The sequence below is a fragment of the Salminus brasiliensis genome, chromosome 7 (assembly GCF_030463535.1).
Source record: "Salminus brasiliensis chromosome 7, fSalBra1.hap2, whole genome shotgun sequence".
Taxonomy (NCBI): domain Eukaryota; kingdom Metazoa; phylum Chordata; class Actinopteri; order Characiformes; family Bryconidae; genus Salminus; species Salminus brasiliensis.
This window is the reverse complement of record NC_132884.1, coordinates 232319-258995: the sequence shown is the minus strand read 5'-3', so window position 1 is coordinate 258995 and position 26677 is coordinate 232319. Positions and strand designations below refer to the sequence as shown.

The following is a 26677-nucleotide window of genomic DNA, read 5'->3' as shown; positions in this document are numbered from 1 at the left end:
ATTGGCTGACTGGTCTGAGCGTGTCCGGACTCCTGCAAGATCAGGAGACTCAAGGCCCGTCTCGGTTCACCATCTCTAAAGATGAACTGGGCTTCAGAGCTGCGCACACGCTAAACTGTGGCTAAACTGGGTACAAGCTAACAGGTTAAAGTGTAACACAGATATGTTCTGTAGTTAAACTGGTTCCAGTAGAACGTCTGTAGCTCAGGCTCTCATCATCTACCAGTTCTACCAGCAGAAGGACAGATATTTCTCCAGATCCCCACCAAAGACGTCCCCCTGTTCCTGCACCAGAACAGCTGTTTGTACCAGTCCCAGAATTCACTCATTCGCTCCTGTATTATCTGAATCTCCTCTTGGTGGCGTAATAGAGCACAGCTTCAGCTCACGGTGAGAGCTAGCCAGGCTAAAGTACAGCTTCCAAACATGGTGGAGGTAGTTTCACACACTGCTACTGTAAGTAAGACCCCCAAAGTAAACAATGAGAGACCCCCCCCAGCTGCTGTTTTGGACCCAGGTAAGTCAGATGTGACGGTGGGTCAGGAGTGTACTATAGATGTGATGGTCAGTCAGGAGTGTACTGTAGATGTGATGATGGGTCAGGAGTGTACTGTAGATGTGGTGGTCAGTCAAGAGTGTACTGTAGATGTGATGATGGGTCAGGAGTGTACTGTAGATGTGATGGTCAGTCAAGAGTGTACTGTAGATGTGATGATGGGTCAGGAGTGTACTGTAGATGTGATGGTCAGTCAGGAGTGTACTGTAGATGTGATGGTCAGTCAAGAGTGTACTGTAGATGTGATGATGGGTCTGGAGTGTACTGTAGATGTGATGGTCAGTCAGGAGTGTACTGTAGATGTGATGATGGGTCAGGAGTGTACTGTAGATGTGATGGTCAGTCAGGAGTGTACTGTAGATGTGATGATGGGTCTGGAGTGTACTGTAGATGTGATGGTCAGTCAGGAGTGTACTGTAGATGTGATGATGGGTCAGGAGTGTACTGTAGATGTGATGGTCAGTCAGGAGTGTACTGTAGATGTGATGGTCAGTCAGGAGTGTACTGTAGATGTGATGGTGAGTCAGTCAGGAGTGTACTGTAGATGTGATGGTCAGTCAGGAGTGTACTGTAGATGTGAGGGTCAGTCAGGAGTGTACTGTAGATGTGATGGTGGGTCAGTCAGGAGTGTACTGTAGATGTGATGGTCAGTCAGGAGTGTACTGTAGATGTGAAGGTCAGTCAGGAATGTACTGTAGATGTGATGGTGGGTCAGTCAGGAGTGTACTGTAGATGTGATGGTCAGTCAGGAGTGTATTGTAGATGTGATGGTCAGTCAGGAGTGTACTGTAGATGCGATGGTGGGTCAGGAGTGTACTGTAGATGTGATGGTCAGTCAGGAGTGTATTGTAGATGTGATGGTCAGTCAGGAGTGTACTGTAGATGCGATGGTGGGTCAGGAGTGTACTGTAGATGTGATGGTCAGTCAGGAGTGTACTGTAGATGTGATGGTGAGTCAGTCAGGAGTGTACTGTAGATGTGATGGTCAGTCAGGAGTGTACTGTAGATGTGAGGGTCAGTCAGGAATGTACTGTAGATGTGATGGTGGGTCAGTCAGGAGTGTACTGTAGATGTGATGGTGGGTCAGGAGTGTACCGTAGATGTGATGGTCAGTCAGGAGTGTACTGTAGATGTGATGGTGGGTCAGGAGTGTACTGTAGATGTGATGGTCAGTCAGGAGTGTACTGTAGATGTGATGGTGGGTCAGTCAGGAGTGTACTGTAGATGTGATGGTCAGTCAGGAGTGTACTGTAGATGTGATGATGGGTCAGGAGTGTACTGTAGATGTGATGGTCAGTCAGGAGTGTACTGTAGATGTGATGGTCAGTCAGGAGTGTACTGTAGATGTGATGGTGAGTCAGTCAGGAGTGTACTGTAGATGTGATGGTCAGTCAGGAGTGTACTGTAGATGTGAGGGTCAGTCAGGAATGTACTGTAGATGTGATGGTGGGTCAGTCAGGAGTGTACTGTAGATGTGATGGTGGGTCAGGAGTGTACTGTAGATGTGATGGTCAGTCAGGAGTGTACTGTAGATGTGATGGTCAGTCAGGAGTGTACTGTAGATGTGATGATGGGTCTGGAGTGTACTGTAGATGTGATGGTCAGTCAGGAGTGTACTGTAGATGTGATGATGGGTCAGGAGTGTACTGTAGATGTGATGGTCAGTCAGGAGTGTACTGTAGATGTGATGGTCAGTCAGGAGTGTACTGTAGATGTGATGGTGAGTCAGTCAGGAGTGTACTGTAGATGTGATGGTCAGTCAGGAGTGTACTGTAGATGTGAGGGTCAGTCAGGAATGTACTGTAGATGTGATGGTGGGTCAGTCAGGAGTGTACTGTAGATGTGATGGTCAGTCAGGAGTGTACTGTAGATGTGATGATGGGTCAGGAGTGTACCGTAGATGTGATGGTCAGTCAGGAGTGTACTGTAGATGTGATGGTGGGTCAGGAGTGTACTGTAGATGTGATGGTCAGTCAGGAGTGTACTGTAGATGTGATGGTGGGTCAGTCAGGAGTGTACTGTAGATGTGATGGTCAGTCAGGAGTGTACTGTAGATGTGAAGGTCAGTCAGGAATGTACTGTAGATGTGATGGTGGGTCAGTCAGGAGTGTACTGTAGATGTGATGGTCAGTCAGGAGTGTATTGTAGATGTGATGGTCAGTCAGGAGTGTACTGTAGATGCGATGGTGGGTCAGGAGTGTACTGTAGATGTGATGGTCAGTCAGGAGTGTATTGTAGATGTGATGGTCAGTCAGGAGTGTACTGTAGATGCGATGGTGGGTCAGGAGTGTACTGTAGATGTGATGGTCAGTCAGGAGTGTACTGTAGATGTGATGGTGAGTCAGTCAGGAGTGTACTGTAGATGTGATGGTCAGTCAGGAGTGTATTGTAGATGTGATGGTCAGTCAGGAGTGTACTGTAGATGCGATGGTGGGTCAGGAGTGTACTGTAGATGTGATGGTCAGTCAGGAGTGTATTGTAGATGTGATGGTCAGTCAGGAGTGTACTGTAGATGTGATGGTCAGTCAGGAGTGTACTGTAGATGTGATGGTCAGTCAGGAGTGTGCTGTAGATGTGATGGTCAGTCAGGAGTGTACTGTAGATGTGATGGTGTTTAAGGGATTGTCTGTGGTGATCGGTCGTACTCTACAGATACAGCATATAGAGATTAGGGTGGAAAACTCTAGAGTACCCCTTTAAACGCTCTGCCTCTGTGCCTGAGGGGTGAGCGAGCTAGGCTTGGAGAGAGTGAGGCTCGTCTCTCTCTCTCTTGATCGCTTTCTCTGTCTCTCTTTCGTGTCGCTTTCCCTATTTGTCTCTCTCTCTGTGCTCTCCGCAGGGACGCTGTGTATTTTGGTCTAATTAGCATACAGGGTTCTGCTGGGACCTCCAGAGTGGAACTGATCAAAGGCACGTTGTTTACTCCTCTGCGTTTCCCCCTGCAGTGTGTGTGTGTGTGTATGTGTGTGTGTGCTGCTCCTGGAGGCTTGTTTGGAGGTTTCCCCTGAAATACACCCTACTTTTACACTCTCCACATGGGACACACACACTCAGAGCTGAACACTCCGCTGTGCAGGACTCTGTGTTGAGGGCCGAGATGCGACTTAAAGGAGAAGTTTGGTAAAAAAAAAAAAATGTTTGTGGACACCCCCTCTGATCCAACATTCAGCTACTTTAAACTGCACCCATTGCTGACAGAGATGTGCAAATGCACACACAGCTTGCCTAGTCCCTGTAGAGAAGAAGTACTGCCAATAGAATAGGACTCTCTGGAGCAGATCAACATCATGACCCTATCGGCTCCATGCTGCCTAATGCCAGGCGAGGGCTAGAGGGGTATAAAGCCCCTCAGCATTGAGGAGCTGTGGAGCAGTGGAGGAACTGTGCTCTCTGGAATGATGGTGGAGGAGCTCCATCCAGTATTTTTGGGAGGAGTTGGGGATGATGAGGTGGGGTGGTGACCATCATCCAACATTCTGACCTCACTAACGCTCTTGCAGCTGAATGTCCCAATACTTTCGTCCGTATAGTGTGTAAGATGTGGTGTGGGAGGCTGCTGGTGCTCCAGAGAAGTCGTGTGTGTTTCACTCTGACAGTAATCTGGTGTGTGAGCTGGGCTGAATGAAGCTAAGCTAAGAGCTCATTTGCTGCAGATTCATTAAAGCTGAAATGGTGTGAAATTGAGCATCAGATCAGAGCGTCCTCAGACTGACCGGTTTTCTCCCCGCAGGGTCAGAATGGATGAAGCGGAGAAGTACCAGCAGAGGCTGCAGGCTATAGCGGTGTGTACACACACACACACACACACACACACACACACACACACATATCACAGAACCTTTTCAATATTATAGTCTTACCAAAAAGGACTCAATAAGCATGGAAAGGGTTATTTACCTCATTACAATAGTGGAACCCTGATGCTATCTAGAGCCATTGTCTAGAGCCAAAGTTCTATAAAATCATGTACATCAGGCAAAGAACCTATTTGTTTAGAGTTTATTCACACATTCAAAAGGTTCTTTAAGTTGTGTTGGTTCTACATAGAACCATTACGCTTACCGAAGAACCCTTAAATAGGGCTCTCTGCAGAACCCTTTTTTATAAGACCGTGGGTTAGCCCTGTGTGAGTCTCTGGGTGTTCTACAAAGACAGGACATCATGCTGAAAACACACACACACACACACACACACACACACAGTACACTGTCTCGGTGTGTGTATAAGTGTGTGTGTGAGTGAGTGAGTGTGTGTGTATGTGTGTAAGAGAGAGATCTGCAGTGTTTGAATAATTGAGTTTGGTGAAGCCAGTGCCTCCACACCCCGTAACCAAACACCAAACCGCAACGCAGCCAGGCAGCCTCAATAACACACCCAAACTCCTGCTCACTCCAAACACCTGCTCACTCCAAACTCCTGCTCACTCAAAACTCCTGATCACTCCAAACTCCTGCTCACTCCAAACTCCTGATCACTCCAAACTCCTGCTCACTCCAAACACCTGCTCACTCCAAACACCTGCTCACTCCAAACTCCTGATCACTCCAAACTCCTGCTCACTCCAAACTCCTGCTCACTCCAAACACCTGCTCACTCCAAACTCCTGCTTACTCCATATTCCTGCTCACTCCAAACACCTGCTCACTCCAAACTCCTGCTTACTCCATATTCCTGATCACTCCAAACACCTGATCACTCCAAACTCCTGCTCACTCCAAACTCCTGCTCACTCCAAACACCTGCTCACGCCAAACACCAGCTCACTCCTGCTCACTCCAAACACCTACTCACTCTATACATTCCAGTTTATTCTCTATTCACTCTTCTTATTCTATATACTGTATTTGTGTGTGTGTGTGTGTGTGTGTGTGTGTGTGTGTGTACAGGAGAAGCGGCGGATGCAGGAAGAGGAGGATCGAGCCAAAAGAGCACTGGAGGATGAAAAACTCAGAGTTCAGCAGTTAAAGGTAACAAACTTTTAGTGTGTGTGTGTGTGTGTGTGTGTGTGTGTGTGTGTGTGTGTGTATGTGTGTGTGTGTGTGTGTGTGTGTGTACACTTATCCATTGTTTCTGCTTGTGTTCCTTTTCTTTGCTTCCTGACGGTTCCTACGGCAACTAAATTCTCCAGTGTGTCTCTTTGTTTAAGGTGGTCAGACAGGTTGACACACACACACACACACACACTCAACACATACACACACACTGAACACACACACACACACACATACATACACACTAAACACACACACAAACAGACACATTCAATACACACATACTCAACACACAAACATACACACCCACATACTCAACACACAAACATACACACCCACATACTCAACACACAAACATACACACACATACTCAACACACAAACATACACACATACTTAACACACAAACATACACACATACTCAACAAACATACACACACACACATACTCAACACACAAACATACAAACCCACATACTCAACACACAAACATACACACACATACTCAACACACAAACATACACACATACTCAACAAACATACACACACACACATACTCAACACACAAACATACACACACATACTCAACACACAAACATACACACATACTCAACACACAAACATACACACACATACTCAACACACAAACATACACACATACTCAACACACAAACATACACACATACTCAACACACAAACATACACACACATACTCAACACACAAACATACACACATGCAACAAATAGACACATACTCAACAATCACACACAACACGCAGAGCTGAGAGTGTATGAAGCAGGAGGTGTAAGCATGAAGGTCTGGCGGCTCATATAGGAGGACGAATCTTCCTCGAACCCTTATTTACTAGAACCCTCGCTCTACTAGAACCCTCGCTCTACTGGAACCCTCACTCTTCTAGAACCCTCGCTCTACTAGAACCCTCGCTCTACTAGAACCCTCGCTCTACTGGAACCCTCACTCTTCTAGAACCCTCGCTCTACTAGAACCCTCGCTCTACTAGAACCCTCACTCTTCCAGAACCCTCGCTCTACTGGAACCCTCACTCTTCTAGAACCCTCGCTCTACTGGAACCCTCACTCTTCTAGAACCCTCACCCTCTGCCTCTGATGTGGGTTTCCAGTGGACACTCCAGGTTGATAAGGCCAGGTTCATACAGTGACTCTCCCTCTCTCTCTCTCTCTCTCAGAGGAAGTCTCTGAGGGATCAGTGGCTGATGGAGGCTCCTCTCAGTTCTCCAGACTCCGCAGGACCCCGATCGCCTCTCTGGGGTCCAAATGCCCAACAGATGGAAGCACACATAGAAAAGCAAGTCCTAATGTCTCTCTCTCTCTCTCTCTCTCTCTCTCTCTCTCTTTTCTCCCTGCATTCTACACCCTACACATTAAACTTTACATTAAAAGGGTTTACTCAACACCCTAAATCCCTAAACCCTATCTACACCCTAAATCCCTAAACCCTATCTACACCCTAAATTCCACACCCTGTCTACACCCTAAATCCTTATACCCTATCTACACCCTAAATCCTTATACCCTATCTACACCCTAAATTCCACACCCTATCTACCCCCTAAATCCCACACCCTGTATACACCCTAAATCCTTATACCCTATCTACACCCTAAATCCTTATACCCTATCTACCCCTAAATCCCACACCCTGTATACACCCTAAATCCTTATACCCTATCTACACCCTAAATCCTTATACCCTATCTACACCCTAAATTCCACACCCTATCTACCCCCTAAATCCCACACCCTGTATACACCCTAAATCCTTATACCCTATCTACACCCTAAATCCTTATACCCTATCTACCCCTAAATCCCACACCCTGTATACACCCTAAATCCTTATACCCTATCTACACCCTAAATCCTTATACCCTATCTACCCCCTAAATCCCACACCCTGTATACACCCTAAATCCTATACCCTATCTACACCCTAAATCCTTATACCCTATCTACCCCCTAAATCCCACACCCTGTATACATCCTAAATCCTTATACCCTATCTACACCCTAAATCCTTATACCCTATCTACCCCCTAAATCCCACACCCTGTATACATCCTAAATCCTTATACCCTATCTACACCCTAAATCCTTATACCCTATCTACTCCCTAAATCCCACACCCTGGCTACACCCTAAATCCTTATACCCTATCTACACCCTAAATCCTTATACCCTATCTACACCCTAAATTCCACACCCTATTTACCCCCTAAATCCCACACCCTGTCTACACCCTAAATCCTTATACCCTATCTACACCCTAAATCCTTATACCCTATCTACACCCTAAATTCCACACCCTATCTACCCCCTAAATCCCACACCCTGTCTACACCCTAAATCCTTATACCCTATCTACACCCTAAATCCCACACCCTATCTACACCCTAAATCCTTATACCCTATCTACACCCTAAACCCTACACCCTAAATCCCACACCCTATCTACACCCAAAATCCTGTTAAACCCTACCTCTTCTTTTTAATACAGTGTGTGTGTGTGTGTGCAGTACAGATATAGAACTTGTTACTGTGAACAGCTGGTGGTGGGGGGTGGAGCTCCAGCTGTTAGTAGCTGTAATTAGGAGCTGATGGCAGTGCTGAGTTAGTCTGTCTCTGTTCCTGAGAGAACGTGGAACCTGCAGAACCTACAGAACCTGCAGACTCGATACCTCTACATTCACTAAACTTCACTAACTTCAGTTCTCAAATCCTACAGCCCACACCCTATCCCCTACACCCTATCCCCTACATCCTAACCCCAACATCCTATCCCCTACACCCCATCTCCTACACCCTATCCCCTACACCCTAACCCCTACATCCTAACCCCAACACCCTATCCCCTACACTCTGTCCCCTACATACTAACCCCTACACCCTATCCCCTACACCTTGTCCCCCACATCCTACCGTCTACATCCTATCGCCTACACCTTAACCCCTACACCCTAACTTATTGTGTATATCGATGTGTTCAGGTTGCAGAGTGAGACAGAGCGGTTGGGTGAGGCAGTAGGGAGGCTACAGGACCAAATTGAGAACAGCTCAGATTCGGCCCAGGCTCACGCTGGTCGTCATGGCAATGGAGAGGTGAGACACTATCAACAATCTGCACTTTCCCACATCTTTTAACCTATCAACAAAATAAATCAGTTATCACAGTGAATATGCAAATACATGAAAGCTTAATTATTCAGAACTATTAATTTGCATATGCAAAGCATTGGCGCAGTCATCAAAATCACAGCATGCAGAAAAGCAAACCTGCACAGTCCTGGAGCTGACAGCTATTACTGCAGTTATAGCCACTCACTACAGCAGTGTAGCCCCACCCACTCAGCCTACAGCAGTGTAGCCCCACCCATTTAGAGCTCATTTACGTATCTCAGTATTAAAGGCTGGGGGCGCTATAAAGGGGGCGCTTGTTTAGCCAAAATAATCTCCTAGCACCCCTCACAACTCTATAATCTGGAGCTGTGATTGGTCAGCACACGTTAGCTAACACTCAGATTGGTTGGAGCTGATTTGCATATTATGATTTGATTAGTGAGTGATGTGCTCTGCTGGACGTCAGGAGATGCAGAGCTGCTCAAGCTTCTAAACAAACTTAGTGACCCCCCCTGCTGCCCCGCCGCCCCGCTGCCTCCCAGCTCCGGGGGGGAAAGGAGGATCTGCGGAGGCGACAGCGTACAGCGCTTCTGTTCACAATAACCCTGCACAGCGCCCACAGCCAAGGCCAGCTGACACACACACACACACACTCACACACACACACACACACACACCTAAACACACTCTGTGCTGACAGGCAGCCGCAGGAAGCAGCAGCTCAGAATGCAAATCACACCTAAACATTTATTCTGTTCTGACGATCCAACTGGACCGGGTTCAGGAGAGGCTGTTTACCCAGAGTCAGTCTTCCTCACACCTCCCCCAAACACATCTGCACTTCCAACACAGCGGGCACACTATGCCAGTCTTATGGGCATCAGCCACACTGTGCCAGTCTTATAGTGCAATTGGGTCGTATAGTACTTGGGCATCAGATACATGAAACTATTCGTATCGTGTCTCACTGTGGCACTTATATGGGCATCAGACTCACTTTGGAACTCACTTGAGTGTCAAACACACTGTGCCACTCATGGGCATCAAACACACCACATCAGTCTTATAGTGCCACTCATATATGTCTCACAATGGCATTCAGATGGGCATCAGGTACATGGAGCTGTTTATGCAGCACCATCTATGTGGGCATCAGACTCGTTGTGCCAGTCATAAGGAATAATCAGACATGCAGTATTACCTTCCCATATTCACACAGACCGGCTGAACACTGATCCCTCTCACTCTGCTGACTGATCACAGCTCACTGGCTCCCCCTGCTGGGTAATCAGTCAGCACAGTACACACTGCCTCAGCGGGCTGACAGAATACAGTGTCTGAGCATGGGATCAATAATCAGCCAGTCAGTCCTGCATCCGCGATGGTGGGCGGATAATCAGTCAGGCTGGGTGTGCGCTGTTTATCTGGCAGACTGTGAGAACCGGCTGGAGCTCTCGAGAAATGTTAGAGAAAGACTGTTACTGATGCTTATCTCTACCAAAACAGGCCAGATAAGAAAACACAATGTTAGACTGTGTGTGTGTGTGTGTGTGTGTGTGTGTGTGTGTTGCTGATCCTGAGGAAACAGCAGCGACAATGAATGGGTGTGTGACTGCATGCATGAAATGTTGGAACACGTCCACACTAGTGTACACTCTTCAGAAAAGTTTTTCAGTAATGGCAGTAAATGGTGCCCCTAAGCTTCCTGTAGTGTATTACAGTCTGTCAGAATGAGCGTGTGTATCATATGAGCATTATAGAGCATTATAGAGCGCCCCCTACGCTTCCTGTAGTGTATTACAGTCTGTCAGAATGAGCGTGTGTATCATATGAGCATTATAGAGCATTATAGAGCGCCCCCTACGCTTCCTGTAGTGTATTACAGTCTGTCAGAATGAGCGTGTGGATCATATGAGCATTATAGAGCATTATAGAGCGCCCCCTACGCTTCCTGTAGTGTATTACAGTCTGTCAGAATGAGCGTGTGTATCATATGAGCATTATAGAGCGCCCCCTACGCTTCCTGTAGTGTATTACAGTCTGTCAGAATGAGCGTGTGTATCATATGAACATTATAAGGCATTATAGAGCGCCCCCTAAGCTTCCTGTAGTGTATTACAGTCTGTCAGAATGAGCGTGTGTATCATATAAACATTATAAGGCATTATAGAGCGCCCCCTATGCTTCCTGTAGTGTATTACAGTCTGTCAGAATGAGCGTGTGGATCATATGATCATTATAGAGCATTATAGAGCGCCCCCTACGCTTCCTGTAGTGTATTACAGTCTGTCAGAATGAGCGTGTGGATCATATGAACATTATAGAGCATTATAGAGCGCCCCCTACGCTTCCTGTAGTGTATTACAGTCTGTCAGAATGAGCGTGTGTATCATATAAACATTATAAGGCATTATAGAGCGCCCCCTATGCTTCCTGTAGTGTATTACAGTCTGTCAGAATGAGCGTGTGGATCATATGATCATTATAGAGCATTATAGAGCGCCCCCTACGCTTCCTGTAGTGTATTACAGTCTGTCAGAATGAGCGTGTGGATCATATGAACATTATAGAGCATTATAGAGCGCCCCCTATGCTTCCTGTAGTGTATTATAGTCTTACTACTGTGCCTTTTCCTTGTAACATCACCACCATTTAAAATTCACAATGCTCAGAGCTAATCAGCTGAAAGCCAGTGTGTATGTGTGTGTGTGTGTGTGTGTATGTGTGTGTGTGTGAGAGAGAGAGAGCATCTGCTGACCATCTCTCTCATGTCTGTCCCACAGGGAGATGCTTCAGTGACAGCAGGTAAGTGAGACACACCTGTTTACTCCACCTGCACCCATCCAGACCTGTCCTCTATCTTACCTCCAGCCTTCCCTCTGTCTTCACCTGTATGTGTGTGTGTGTGTGTGTGTATGTGTGTGACAGACACACACACAAACACAGTTCAGTCCGACCAGTTTGAGACCCTGTTCGGATATTTTTGAAATGCAGTTTCCAGAGTGGGCGGGGCCTGACTCCAGACTCTACTCTCTGCTGATCTCTCTCTCTCTCTCTCTCTGTTCTGCTGTGTTTCTCCTGCAGCTCCTTCCTCTTACCTGCTTCACTTGGTAAGGCTTCATTTACTGCTGAGGTGCCATCAACACCATTTCACAGCGCCCCCTTGTGAAGAATATTTAACCTCCTAAAATAAATACATAAAAACACATTCATTAAAACAACACAACCATTCAGAAATTCATTCTGGATAATGTTATTAAAGATTCATTTTAACGTGACTCGTGTTCTGATCCGCAGGTCACTCGGTGGAGGTCAGAGAGGTCACGGATGTTATGGAGAAGACTTCGGTCACACCCTCTCTCACCAATGGCACTGCCAGAGAGGAGAAATCCCACAATGCCCCTCTTCAGGACGGGCTAGCACAAGCTAACGGGCTAGCAGAGGGCCCGATCACCCTGACATTCCTGGGCTTCTCGGAGGCGGAGCCTGGCCAGGGCGTGTGTGACGACGACAGTGCGATCATCCGAGCAGAGAGAGTGATCATCACGGATGAGGGAGAGGAAATTTCAGAAGTTTCCAGAGTGGAGTCTGAGGAGCTGGAGGAGGGGGCGGAGTCTGCAGATGACAAAGAGGAAGAAACACGAGGAGCTGAGAATCACCTAGAAGTGTGTTGTGATGCTGAGCAGCCTGAAGTGGACGCAGTTACAGACACAAACAACAGCGCAGATGCTAATGCAGACGCTACAGCAGACCCAGACACTACAGCAGACGCAGGCGCTACAGCAGACCCAGACGCTACAGCAGACGCAGGCGCTACAGCAGACGCAGGCGCTACAGCAGACCCAGACGCTACAGCAGACGCAGGCGCTACAGCAGACGCAGGTGCTACAGCAGACCCAGACGCTACAGCAGACGCAGGCGCTACAGCAGACGCAGGCGCTACAGCAGACCCAGACGCTACAGCAGACGCAGGCGCTACAGCAGACGCAGGTGCTACAGCAGACCCAGACGCTACAGCAGACGCAGGCGCTACAGCAGACGCAGGCGCTACAGCAGACCCAGACGCTACAGCAGACGCAGGCGCTACAGCAGACGCAGGTGCTACAGCAGACCCAGACGCTACAGCAGACCCAGACGCTACAGCAGACCCAGACGCGAATGCAGATGCAGACGTTAATGCAGAAACCAGCCCAGATACCAGGGCAGACACCAGCAGTGGGAGGAGCGCTGACACTACTGGTAAGTCCAAATGTCCAAATGTTTGTGGACACCCCTTCTAATAAATGCATACTTTAAGTTGCACCCATTGCTGACACCGCACAGCTTGTCTAGTCCCTGTAGAGAAGAAGTACTGCCAATAGAATAGGACTCTCTGGAGCAGATCAACATCATGACCCTATTGGCTCCATGCTGCCTAATGCCAGTGTTTAAGTACCGTGATCAGAGTGACTGACAGTAATTCCTTTCTTCCCACTTCTGACAGATGCCAGCGCTGATGTCAGTGCTGAAGCCAGTGCTGTTGCCAGTGCTGATGCCAGTGCTGATGCCAGTGCTGAGGTCACAACCCCTGCCGTGGAGCAAAGTGCAGCAGAAGGAGATGTGGAGCAGACAGTCCTGGAGGAGCAGCAGCTTCACACTGGAACACTAGAGGGCACTGTAGAAGCTTCCCTGTCTCCCACACCGTCCTTCCCAGAGCACTCTGCAGCTGCAGACCCTAAAGCAGTTCAGCAGGAGGCGCTACACCCCGCAGTGTCCTCCTCAAAACCCACAGCGCCTGCACCGTCTTCACCAGGGCAGTTCCAGGACATTCCACTGGATGGGACAGTGGAGGAGGCGGAGTCCAGCCGAAAGCAGCCGGCCGACAGTCAGCTAGTGGAGGAACAGCCGCTACTGGCCTCTAAAGCCACACCGCTGACCGACGCTGCCGTCTCGAACCGTGAGGGAGGGGCAGACGGCCCGAAGACAAAAACCTGCCAGTGCTGCTCAGTCATGTGATGTCGGTCACGTGATTTCTGCCCCCTTTGTCACTCGATTATCTGTTTCTGTCTGTCGCCCCCTGCTGCTGGTCCACCTGAACTACAGCGCCTGTCTGTGTTAGCGGCTGCGTTCACATTACACGCTCTTCTAATCGGTTCTGATCTTCAGCTTCTGGGTCACCATCAAGTGACCCGGTCTGCGTCAGTGTCTGACGGAGCGCATGCGCATTAAGGTGTAAATAAGTGAAATGTAAATAAACAGATCATCCGTCCTCATTACAGACGCCATGGACCCTGCATCACTGCCCACATAAAAACATGTATCTCCAAAATGATCAAATTCTAGAAGTCATAAACACTCAGTATCAATAACTGGAGCATTCCTATTGGTCCATTCACCACAAAGTGCAAAGAGTAGACAATGAGATCAAAAGATGCGTGAAAATAGAAAAAAGTAAAAATATAAAACAAAGAGAATAAAGCAGCTGGAGCTGGAGATGTGTTGGGCAGTGGTGATAGGAGTGTGATCTAGGAGTGAAAATGAGTGAACTGTGTAAAGTGAACGCAGCCTGTGGGAGACGCAGTGTTCCCTGAGAGCTTCAGGGTCTCTAGTGAGGAACATCAGCAGGTTCAGCTCCAGGAGCTCCAACCCCACACAGAAACCCACTGTACTTCAGGAGAACCTCAGCTCTACTGGAAATCCAGCCTGGTTCAGAACCTCTACTGGAATGAACTGGTTACTGGATTTAGATTTTACTGGACTGAACTGGACTTTCACCTGGTTTCTACTTAAAGACCAGTAGGCTCCAGTAGTGCACCAGTGTCCATGTGAAAACCAGTGTCCACTGGTCATTTCCTCTATAATAAAAGCCCAAATATGAATATTAATATCATCATCACCTCGTATCTCCAGATCAGCAGCTTTACAGGAGGAGCAAAACCCTCCTGAACCTTTGATGGATGTCAGTGTGAAGCGTTTCTATTGGTCCATTCATCCTGAAATTCTGACACAGTATAAAGATCCACTGGTTTCAGATGAGGTGAAATATGATTTTGTTCTGACAGTGATAAAATAAATAAATATATATACTCATACAGAAGATTAGGATGTACAGCATCATGCAGTTGAATGTAATTGAATTGTAACTGTAATTAAAATCTGAAAGGTCTGTTTTTTATCCTGGATAATGAACATTACAGTCTCTGCTTTTCTAGAATAATCCGTAAACCCTCTAACTGACCCGGAGTGACCCCGAGCAGGACGGATACCTGGAACACGACTGCGCTGTTGTTTTTCAGTTTGGGCCTCAGTTCTACAGCAGTGCTGCATCAGAGCAGCTCACACCGACACTACCGTCCACTCCTGTCCTGCCCTACCGCTGCCCCATCTCCTCTACTGTCCCCTCTCCTGCCCCCGCCGCTGTCAGATGGACTGACCCTGGTTTTGACGGGTGGGGAACTGTCCGCCGGGCTCTGGGCTCGTGCAGTGTTAGTAATGTTACAGGTTGTGAATGTTACTGCTTTGATCAGTTTGGGCTTTTCTAACAGAATTCTGATTGATTACAGAATAAAAGCATCAGTAGTTCACTTCCTGCTGCTGAGCGCCTGATCTAGAGCCGTTACCTCTGTCCTTGAGAATGTGGGATTGTGGGATTGTGGGCCTGTAATCTGACCCAGGTGGGGTTTTGTGGGGGGGTCGTGCACCCTCTAGTGGTCAGAACTGATGTTGCTTAATAGTTTGGGGACAAGAGGGACTGAAAAGTTGAGTGAAAAGGAGGGACTGAAAAGGAGTGGGTGGGGGTTAGAGTGGTGGTGGTGGGTGGGGGGTTGTAGGGAAACTAATGAGAAGGTTTTTACACCATCTAGCAGAACTGAGAGAGAGAGAGAGAGAGAGAGAGAGAGAGCGCTAGTAAAGCTGACCGGGTCAGTGGGCTGTCCTGTGTGTGTTTATCCTCTACTCACACCACAGCTCACACACTCCTGAGGATCCGGACCCCCAGCAGCAGGTGGGCTCTTCTCTCTCTTCTAAACTGCAGGTGGAGTTGGTGTTGGTGGGGCTGTGTGTGTGTGTGTGTGTGTGTGTGTGTGTGTGTGTGTGTGAGGGAGGGGGGTAATAACAGTGGAACCGCTTTTTGGTACCACACAGAACACTTTTTTAAAGGCTGGTGTGTGAGGAACCACATGAATGGTTCTCTGCCTGGTTAAAGGGTTCCGTACGTACTAGGAAAAGCTCTTGTAGATGGTTCTTTATAGAACCTTTTAAAAAGTGTTCCACTATTGTTAAAGAAAGTCAAAGAACCCTTGGGTTCTAAAATGGTTCTGTTCTGTTTGTTTTAAGGGTTCCGTGTAAACAAAGGAAGATTCCTGTAGATGGTTCTCTTTACAGCATCTGTTAAAATGGTTCTATAAAGCACCAAAAAGGGTTCCACTTTTGGTACAAGTTAAGGAACACTTTGGATGCTTAACAGGTTCTCTGCCTGGTGAAAGGGTTCTTCATATTCAAGTATGTATATGGTTCTTTTTAGAACCTTTACAAAAGGGTTGCCCAGTATGGAGCTCATTAATCGTAATTGTGAAGATGGCTGATATCCAAGCTGGCTGCAATATGCAAATTAGCTCTTTATACCCAATCCCCAGTGTGCTCCTGTATGCTCTGACCAATCACAGGTCCAGATGAGTTTCTGTGGGAGTTTGTTTGGATCAATAAATGTATCAAATCCAACAGAAGTGAATTAATGAACAGGCTAAGCAGTGCTAGCAGCGCAGGTTCCGCTCGGGTTCGCTCGGTGTTGGAATGATGAAATATAGTGTATTAAGGTCATCTGTTGCTCCACGCAGGAGAACACAGTAATGCCTGTGTAATTCCTCAATGGGAAAATAGATCCTGGTCACACTGACAGAGGCGGTCAGGCGCTGAGCCGATTAAACAGCGCTAATCTGTTCCTTATGTAATTAGCATTACACCATGAGACACCTGCAAACACTGACACAGCTCTGAGCCCAGCAGGTAAATATAGCAGGTCCAGAGTCCAGAGCATTAACAGCATCCCAATCCAATCAGCACCAGCCAGCCCGGAATAACAGCAGGATCCCTGCACAGGCGGCTAGGATACGCTAACCTTGAACCGGGTCCAGAGCCGGTTCTGACCTTCTGCAGCAGATTAGAAACGAACCTTTAACTTTCTGTACGAAGCTGAAGTTCCTCCTAGACCTGCTGGAATAAACCAGCTCCAGCTGCTTGACCAGCTCCAGCTGCTTGACCAGTTCAGCTCTTGACCAGTTCAGCTCTTGACCAGTTAGGGGTATGTTTTTAATCAGGTCTGATGGTTCAGTTGGTCGAGCAGCATGACCAGCCTGATCAAGATTGTCAACTAGTCTGATCAGCTTGACAACAAAAGACCCATGTGACCAATCTGCTCTACCACCATGACTAAACTGAGCATGACAACCAGCATGACCAACAAGACCAAGCTGGTTGACCAGCTCCAGACAGAAATCCCACCAGGACCTCCTCTACAGCCAGGCAGTACCGGGTTTGGGCCAGGTGTTCCCTCAGGCTTGGGCTGGACAGGAGTTTGTGTTTAGTTTTAGGTGAAGGGACAGTCTCTCTTTAAGCAGCTCTGGTTGTTTTTCTGAGCGTTAGCGGCACCAGGACTGCTGTGCTGCCGCCGATTGGGGGTCTCTCTCAGTGCAGGCTTTCGGTCAGTCAGAAGCGATTCCTCATTACGGCTTTAATGATGATTCTCAGATGCTCGTTTGTCCAGCAGTAGCTTTTATCTGTGTCCAGAAACCCAGCCTGGGGAGCCTGGTTTCGTGAGAAAGAGAATTTAGGACATTAGGCCCTGGACCTGGGCCATCTCTGAGCTCATCAGTGGTGTGAGGGTAACGTGGGGACCCGTGTGTGACCTGGTTCTCCCCAAATTCCTTTACAAACACTTCCAGCTCCTCTACAGCGTTAACACCTCCAATCTCATCCCCGGCCACGAGGTTTTCTTCTCTCTGGCTACAGTTTTCACTCTCACCTGATTTTACATCATGTTTATTTCACTGGTTTTGCTGGTTTCCAGCGCTAGCCTAGCTCTTACAAAAGTGGGAAGATCTTCTCAGCTGGTCAGTGAGTGAGATAAGAAGGTCAGCGCGGCATCCTGAAGCTGACAAAGAGGATTTACAGTAATATGGGAGAACCAGGGGGAAGCTCAGCGGGTAAAACCTGGTGCTGAAACAACCAAGCAGGTAGGCGGGATGGACTGGGGGAACCAGGAGGTCACGCCAGTCCATCTTCCGCTCAGGACCTGGTCATTTTGTAGGGGACAGAACTAAGCTGATTAGCGCTTGTTCCAGATCAGCAGAAACCAGAACGTGTCTGACTCATCTGGAACGCTAAAAGAGAGAGGGTTCTATACGTGATGTCCTAGAACAGGGGTGCCCAATCCTGCTCCTGGAGATCTTTCACTGTGAAGAGGTCACATAACACACCTGGCTGTGGAATTCAGGCCTTTCTTACCTGCATCAGGTGTGTCAGACGAGGTGGAGCTAGACTCGACAGATCTTCAGTAGCAGGTAAAGAATCAGTCCTCATGGACCCTGAGACTTAACTCCCAATATCTAGGGATGGATCGTGGGCTGGTTAGAGAAGACTTATTCAAGGGTTCTATATAAAACCATGACACCTTAAAAAGAACCAGCTTCAGTGGTTCTTTGTGAGGTTAAAGGATTCTTCAGGTTAGTGGAAAACCTTTTGTAGATGGTTCTGTATAGATGGTTATGGGATGAACATCCAAAGGAACCAATAAATTGGTACAGGACCTTTGCATTATGTGAAGGTTCTTTAAAAGGTTCCTCACACTCTCTTAATTTAATTACAGATCCTGATCTCTGGCATCTTGTAAATAAGCTTTGCTTCCGATTCCACAATGGAGTCTTTCCGGAGTCCGCTGGGGTCGGAGTCTCAGGATGAATGGGGGAGCGGGCTGTGGATGGCTGGAGACCTCGCCCCCCAGGCCCAGGATGAAGACATGCACTCTGCTTCTCCTGAACAACAGCAGACGAACACCGACAATCCCTCTGAGACAAGATTCGAAGAGTTTCCCTCTTCACCTTCTTCTAGGAGCCCAGATGCAGTGATGGAGTCGAACCACGACACAACCAGAGACTATGACTGGCCTCCAGTGCCAGCACAAGCAGTTCAGACAGTCATGGAGCAACATTCGGATTCTCCCGAGGGCTCAGACTCCATCGTCTTTCTGTCAGAGAACAGCGAGGAGCATGGGATTGACTGCAAGCCTCTGGATTTTACATCTGCGAGGGAAGAGTGGGTCCGGAGGGACAGTAGCAGTACCAAACCTCCGACTCCAGCCTTCTCCCGAAGCTCCTCCAGAGGTCTCATCACTGAGGACCATCCTCCACACACGGGTCCCAGTATACTCCACCAGCAGGGGGAGCCAGACTCTTCGATTTTGGCTTCTGACAATGAAGACAAGGAAGTGCAACAGGTGTGCACACCTGCTCCACCCCTAGAGACAGTTGCTGGTGAACAGGCGGCCAATCCGGATCCTGGAAGCCCAGCCTGCGGTGCTATTGTGGCAAAAGAGCCTTTGATAGAGGCAGCAGGAGGGTGGAGGGAGGGAGACAGGGAAAGTGAGCAAACAGACGCAGAGAGAAAGCCGAGGGTTTCAGGTTCAGGCGTGGTAGAGACCAGAAGAGAGAGTGGTGCCAAAGATTGGGGGAGAGAGTTGAAGCAGGTGACGTCTACGGATGCTCCACGGAGAGCCAAGAGAATGGATAAGGATCAGTTTGAAGACAGCCAGAGTGACAGTGGGGTTTCAGCGGATTTCTCCCCAAACAGCACCACAGAAATCTCCTCCACCTCCATAGCCTCTCCCTCCCCGGATCCCAATGAAACCCCAATTGAGAGGGAGATCCGCTTGGCTATCAAACGGGAGCAAAGCTTACGTCGGTCACGTGGCATGGAACCTGAGGAAGACAAGGCGAAGGAGTTTGTGGAGATTCCAATAAAGAAGTCGATCCTCTCCCAGGAGCTGCCGCTCAAGTCCATGCAGAGTGAGGGCAAGGACCGGCAATTTGCCGGGAAGAAGATGCAGCAGGAAATCCAGGCCGAGGTGGAACGGGAGAAGGCTCTGGTCCAGCTGGGTAGGCTGCCTGGGTTTTACGACAAAGGCACTGTGAGGCAACTTCGGGAGAGGAAGCTCCTGTTCGAGGCATTCCAGGAACCCAAGGAGTGTCTCGCTATCCTGAACAACAGGCCATCCTCTGTCTCCTCCTGTGAGATTTCCAGTGCTGGAGCTCAGCTTCAGGAGACGGCCAGGCTCTCCATGGAACGCACACGGAGCTTGGAGTTTCTTGGAGCTGACCCAGATGGCGGATTAACCTTGTCCTCCACTGGACCTCATGGTCCAGGACTCACCGAGGGTACCAAAGGTCAGGTGATCATTCTGGAGAGCACTCCCTCATCTGTGGTTCGCACACTTGACCAGGTGGATAAACTGACTGAGAGGTCTACGACAGTGGTGGACGGGTCGGGACACGGAAGGTCTTTCTCCGTGAAGCCCTACTCTGTCGGCCGAGTCCGAAACATCAACTGTGAGGAAGGTGATGACGGGAGCGATAACGATGAAGAGTCGGCCACCTTGAAAGAGAACCCTTTCTTCAAGCTGCGATCCTCGCTGCCGCTTCGGCCCGACGTCCAGCAGGACATTCGGGAGGCGAGAGAGAGAGAGAAGGAACTCCGCAAACAAAGGACCAGCCTTTATGGCTGGGGGTCGGAGGTCGAGGGCGCAACGTCCCCTGCAATTCCCCCATCGAGCAACTGCTTCCCAACCACACCGGAACAGCCTGCAAAAACATCCATCACAATTACAACTACAGCAGGTACACGCCCCAGTCAAAAGTTTGGGGACACCCAATTTCTCTCGGTGGGTTTATTAATTACTGATCAGGTTTAATTACATTAGTGTCAGTTTTAGCGACACAGCGTTCCTGGGAAGAAAGCCAAAGGCCACGCCCATTTCTCCACTTGTTAGGATGTTGGCGCTCTTCAGCCTGTGCTGGTAAGAGTAGTTTAGAGGAGAAAACTGTGGGAGATGGTGTAGGACAGAGAGGACAGAGATATTTGACGGGCGGTGTGTGTAGCCAGGTGTGTTTGTGCAGGTACAGGAGAGTAGCTGAGTGTGAATATGTGTGTGTGTGTGTGTGTGTGTGTGTGTGTGAGGGAGAGAGAGAGACTGAGTTTAGTGTGTGTTGATGGGAGATAGATGTTTCTCCCATGTGAAATATAATATTAATATCCAGAATAAAGTTCTACTACAGTTTATTACTCTGCTTATAACAGTGTTATACACAGATTAGAACATTCTCCATACAGTTAAACTCAAAATCATGTTTAATTCCACAGTTATTCAGTCCCTGTATTAATAACACTATATTACTGACTCTTGGACAGTATTGTAGGTCGAGTTGTGTGTGTGTGTGTCTGCAGGTCAGGTGACTGTAAATAAGGGTTTTATCTGCCAGGACAGGGCGGTGGTTATGAAGCAGGCCATCATTACTGAGGGATAATGAACAGTGCAGCAGCAGCAGCGCTGACCTGGACCAGAATCGGCTTTACCAGAGCACTGCGGTCCAGATTCAGATTAATCGCTGACCACAGGAAGCAGTAATGTGCTGGGGCTTTGATGAGGTTACACAACAACATCACTCTCCAGTGAAACAACAACCCGACCCAACAAACACTGGCCTGCAGCTCTACACACTCACACACACATTACATACATTACTGATTGGCTGAGGGGTGTTCTAGTATTTCACAATAACTCTAAGCATCAGTCCGCCTCGCTCACTTGTAACCTAGCAACCACCAGAAGCCGCAACAGTTTTAAATAGCAGTTAACGAGCAATTAACGAGCCTGCCCTAACGAACCCTCCTACCTGATGATTGACAACACTGAGCATCAGAATCTCCATCCTATTAACAACAGACCACATCCCACTGAGGTTCCACCTCCACTAACACTGCAGAGCCCAGTGTAGTTCTAGATAATGTTCCCTAGAACTGTTAGCCTACCTTTACCTGCAGTAAAGGCGATGGTTCTCTTGATAGTTTAAAGAACCATTCGAGTGCTGAAATGGTTTCACGCCTTTTCACTACACTGTCAGAAGAAAGGGTTCTATTTAGTTCTGCAAAACGGTTTAAGATGATTAAGAACCCTATTCAGTGCTATGTAGAACCCGTCTTGAAGAGACTGTAGCTCTGCGGGCCACATCATTCTACACTGCTGGAGTTTGTGAATCAGTAAGAGCGCTAGATTCGACCCGAGCTCAAAGTTTACACATTAAACACCTCACAGTTTATGGTTCTCCTGCGTCTCGGCGAGGGCAGAGTGTGAGAACCACCTCACACAGAGGACTTTCAGCTTTAAGGGATCAGGGAGTAACACCGCCATGTCTGATAGAGAGAGAGAGAGAGAGAGAGAGAGAGAGAGATCAAATCTGACCTCAGATCTTCATTTCTGATCCACAGAGGGCTTTGAAAGTGGGCGTGGCCTTCATGTTTGTCTTAAAGGGCCCGTATCAATAAAACACTTTGATTTGTAGTGATTCAGAATCTCGCCGGAAACACAGCCTGTGATGTCACAAAAATATTTACATACACCCACCTATTCATGTGTTCTCACCTCTGTGTGTGTGTGTGTGTGTGTGTGTGTGTGTGTGTGTCATCCGACAGTGCGACAGTCTCTTGGTAAGCTGGATCTGACATGGCCCCCCCCACCACAGGAAGAACTCAAAGCAGAGTCTGAGGTACGAACCCTTGATAAGCGTCCGGATATTATTGCTCCTGCTTAGTTTTATATTCCATATTCTAGATATCATTAGTCAGTCCCACAGTGTCAGGAACAGCATAACCTTGTAACTCCAGTGCTAACTGGTGGGTATAGGATTTCACTGCTTGTTAGCTACGTTAGCTCTGCAGCCCCCGTGCTGAGCAGGTCTTCTGTTTGAGCTGTTGTGAACTTCATGCAGGTGCAGAAAAGCCCAAAGCGGCAGAAGAGCGTACTGCTACAACGCTGGGAGAACGGGCTGGTCAACGGACACAGAGAACAGCAGGAATGACCACAACACACACACACACACACACACACTCTCACACACAAACCTCAGAAAACGACTGCACCTGGAGACCATACCTACAAGCATCAGCTCCAAAGCTACTGCAGCTAACAGGCTCCTAAAGCGTAGGTAAGGAAGCACTGGACACTGGAGCTTCTGGACAAGCGTGGATCCACTGGACCCTGAGAGAGGCTGTGGACACTAAACTGACCAGCATTGCACACAGCAGCTGCGAGTTAGCTGGGTGATAGCTGTTTAGTTAGCTGGGTGTAGCATCATGCTAACATGGTCTTATATAGAACCTGGGAAGCTCAGTGGGGGGACGCTGTGGCTGTTCCTTCATCCTTCAGCTGTTCATGCTCACTGACCTCCCTAAATAACAGGAGTGTAAATATCTGATCTGATTCCATTCTGATGCTTTCTGAGAGGATTCAGGACTTTTAGTATTTTTACTCCGAATCAGACTTAGTTTTACAAAACACTGAATACACGAACGCGGCCGGGGGAGCTAGACCTAGAGGAATATAGGCTATAAAACTATACTCCAAGCTTCTTTACTTTTTTGCACTTTAAGATACTTTTATTTTGGAGCACATTTTTATGAAATATTGATTACACATAGCCTAAATTCTGACATTCTGAAATCAGGACAGCTGAATCACTACATATTGTGTGTGTGTGTGTTTTTGCCCCTCGGTAAGAACGATCACGTCTGGAGAAGCTGTCTCCGCTGACTGTCGCTCTGCTCAGTAGAACAAATGCCATGAAAATAAAAGTCTTGATGGTCTGCTGGAGGATTTGCCTCTTTGATTTGAATGGCTTAAAAGGGAGACGAGGACGGAGTCACCGATGAGTCATCAGGGACGACACCTGTACCGTCCCCACAAAGACAGAGCAGCACCAAGACAAACAGGCGTATTCTCAGCAGACCGCAGCGGGCCGGTGTTCCAGCGCCGGGGGCCCGGTTCTCCACCTACTGAAGGCTTTGTTTTAGCTCGGCAGCTTGGAGGTAGAAAGCACCGCAGACTCTCCTCAGAGCACTCCGGCTGGATCCGGTCATTCCTCTGAGGCCTCGCCTGCTGCTGTTTTCTCTGAAGCGTCTTTTAGCCACGATAGCAGCCTCCATTAGCCGTGATCCCAGAACAGGAAGCTCTTGCGTTACAGCTGCTCTGTTTAGACCAGAGAACTTATTTATGATTTAAAAAGTTTACCTTAACGTTACTTTGTTAACTGGCCAATATTATTTTTAATGAAGTTTACAGATTACCAACATCTGCCAACCCAAGGAAGCAGCAGCTAGCTGGCTAACTAGGCTAATCTTAGCGAAGCCTCTGATTTTATTTCATCCCTTTTTTCTTTAGCTGTTGACCCTGTTCTGCTACAGCGCTACAGGCTGTTAGCTAAATAACACTGATGTAAGCTAAGACATGAGATAAGCTAATGGCTTTAGCATTGGAGTTCTTTCTTTTCTGTAAAGGTAAAATCATCTTCCAGTAGCCGAACCGTCCTCATCCGCTCTGTACTGCACTCATTAGAGTCATTTTCTAATATTAATCATTCATTTCAACAATTAGCTAATTAAGTTAGCAATTAGCAAAGTGAGGCAGCTCATAACTTAGAACCTAGAACTAGAACAGTTGAGGTTCTCAGTGTTGAGGTTCACGCTGGCTCTGTGATTGGCTTCAGTGCAGCATCAGCACTCCGGACTCTCCGGGTCTCTATGGGGACGGTGGGCGGAGTTTGGAAGCTCCCAGGAAAAACATCTTCAGTGAAGCATGAGAACGATCCAGCAAGGCTCCTCTAAACAGCCCTCCAATCTGCTGTTAATTATTCATCAGCTCCGGTGTTACAGCAGCACTATCAGCGGCTGCATGAGAACACAGCCTGGCAAATGAGCCAGCAGCACCTTATCTACCCCACCAACACACACACACACACACACACACACACACACACACACACACATTCATTTCCATAATATGTCAGGGCTTGTAGCAAATGTATTGTATATATGTACAGACAGGATATATACTGTTAGGAAGTATCAATATGTAATAATAGAATGCCCCATATATATTATATGTGTGTGTGTGTGTGTATCTACATGTAATAATAAGTCATATACATGTGTTTATATTTAATATTACATTTATTTCTAATACTAATAAACCTCATGAGAATTAAATATATATAGGAACCCACTTGTAAGACTAACATACCCCCTATGTAATATATAGTATATATAGTATATATATATGAAATATATAAATACAGTTTATAATAGTTTTCAGTTTTCAGCATTTTTAGCAGGAAGGGTCAGCCGGTCAGCCGGTCAGCCGGGGCAGAGCTGCAGTTCTGATAAAGCAGGTAGGTTCATTTGCATTGGGATCAGATGAGCCGTGTGCCGCCGGCTGAGCAGTGAGGCTCTGTCATTGTGCTTAAGCCCAGAGTAAACTCAGCTATCCTGAGCTCAACACTCCAGCTGGCCAGACTCACCTCCACCTCGCCTCCACCTCACCTCCACCTCACCTCCGCCTGCTCTGCTGGAGCTGTAAACGGCTTTATTGCAAGTGTTCTTATCACCAGCAGTTTCGCTCCAGATGAGAACACCTGATTGAGTCGGAGCTGGGTTCACACAGAAACGTCCTCACGACCCACTGCTGACCCCAACTGACCCAATTCACTTTGATAAGTAAGCTAATACACTCCGGGTCAGAGTGCGCTAACTAACCACAGCACAAACTAATGAAGCACAGAGCAAGCTGACCACGCTGACCAGGCGGAGGATGACAGTTAAGTGCTAACTCGACAGAGAGAGCTGAATTAGTACAGAGTATGCTAACCACGCTCAAGCTAAGCTAATTAATTCATTAAGCACAGAGCAACCAGAGGTCGATCATTCGGTACAGAGGAAGTTAACTATAAGCTATCTTAGCTAACTAAGCAAAGTAATATAACTAAACAGCACAGATTAATTAAGCTAATTAAGCACAGAGTATGCTAACAGTAAGCTATGCCATAACATAAGCCTGCCAGCCACAATATCACTTAAAATAAAATATATTTAAGCATAATCTTCACTGTGACGCTGATGATCCAGTCAAAACTCAATGAGTTGATTGTTGTTGAATGTTAATGATAATGTTAATATTAGCATGTTAATGATAATGTTAATATTAGCATGTTAATGATAATGTTAATATTAGCATGTTAATGATAATGTTAATGATAATGTTAATATTAGCATGTTAATGATAATGATAATGTTAGCATGTTAATGATAATGTTAATATTAGCATGTTAATGATAATGATAATGTTAATGATAATGTTAATATTAGCATGTTAATGATAATGATAATGTTAATGATAATGTTAATATTAGCATGTTAATGATAATGATAATGTTAGCATGTTAATGATAATGTTAATGATAATGTTAATGTTAGCATGTTAAAGATAATGTTAATGATAATGTTAATGTTAGCATGTTAAAGATAATGTTAATGTTAGCATGTTGGCTAGTTTACTGTCTGCAGAACTCTGAAATCAGCCAGGTTGGACAGATTTGTGGGTAAACGGTTGGGGAATCTCAGTAAAACTGAAACTGAGAAACTGCTAAGAGCTTCGTTTGAACCCAGACGCTTCAGTCCGTTACCCAGTTCCCTAACGGGGTCGTCCACTCACAGCCTCAGAAGAAGAGTACTGCCACAGTGACACCGCCACCCTCAACAAGCTGTGAAACCGACAGGGAACTTCACACAGTGCTTACGCAGTGATGGAGGACGGGTTTTCACTCTACCGCTGATCTTCAGCCCAGCAGGAAGTGTTTCTGCACAAAACATCTCACAGCACTGCTCAAATACACCACCCTTTAA

General features: G+C 47.3%; 2 protein-coding genes across 5 annotated transcripts in view; both read left to right on the top strand.

Annotated features, from left to right (window-relative positions):
• Positions 1 to 15238, top strand: part of palm3 (paralemmin 3) — a 28270-nt gene extending 13032 nt beyond the window's left edge. For 2 of the 3 annotated variants that reach the window (XM_072683271.1, XM_072683270.1), the window contains 7 exons: positions 4287 to 4338; positions 5443 to 5523; positions 6754 to 6872; positions 8572 to 8683; positions 11485 to 11506; positions 11999 to 12940; positions 13185 to 14869. In XM_072683271.1, the coding sequence (XP_072539372.1) occupies positions 4294 to 4338; positions 5443 to 5523; positions 6754 to 6872; positions 8572 to 8683; positions 11485 to 11506; positions 11999 to 12940; positions 13185 to 13696 (1833 nt within the window). In that variant the 5' untranslated portion in view covers positions 4287 to 4293 and the 3' untranslated portion in view covers positions 13697 to 14869. Of the gene's footprint in view, positions 1 to 4286; positions 4339 to 5442; positions 5524 to 6753; positions 6873 to 8571; positions 8684 to 11484; positions 11507 to 11998; positions 12941 to 13184; positions 14870 to 14892 lie in introns of those variants that run through there. The other variant, XR_011979905.1, reaches the window with a different exon arrangement.
• A 383-nt stretch (positions 15239 to 15621) lies between these two features.
• misp3 (MISP family member 3) lies at positions 15622 to 23576 on the top strand. Of its 2 annotated transcripts, none has more exons than XM_072682763.1 (4): positions 15622 to 15683; positions 18543 to 20565; positions 22418 to 22491; positions 22714 to 23576. In XM_072682763.1, the coding sequence occupies exons 2-4, from the start codon at positions 18591 to 18593 to the stop codon at positions 22801 to 22803; spliced, it is 2139 nt and encodes a 712-aa protein (XP_072538864.1). In that variant the 5' UTR covers positions 15622 to 15683; positions 18543 to 18590; the 3' UTR covers positions 22804 to 23576. The 2 variants fall into 2 exon arrangements, with proteins under 2 accessions (XP_072538864.1, XP_072538865.1); XM_072682764.1 differs by lacking the exon at positions 15622 to 15683 and adding an exon at positions 18180 to 18237.
• Positions 23577 to 26677: the final 3101 nt, after the last annotated feature.

Bases quoted from the DNA above. Each gene is read 5' to 3' on its own strand.
- misp3 (XM_072682763.1), top strand. From the start codon at position 18,591: ATGGAGTCTTTCCGGAGTCCGCTGGGGTCGGAGTCTCAGGATGAATGG. The intron at 20,566-22,417 runs GTACACGCCCCA...GTCATCCGACAG, and splicing joins CACAATTACAACTACAGCAG to TGCGACAGTCTCTTGGTAAG. The intron at 22,492-22,713 runs GTACGAACCCTT...AACTTCATGCAG, and splicing joins AACTCAAAGCAGAGTCTGAG to GTGCAGAAAAGCCCAAAGCG.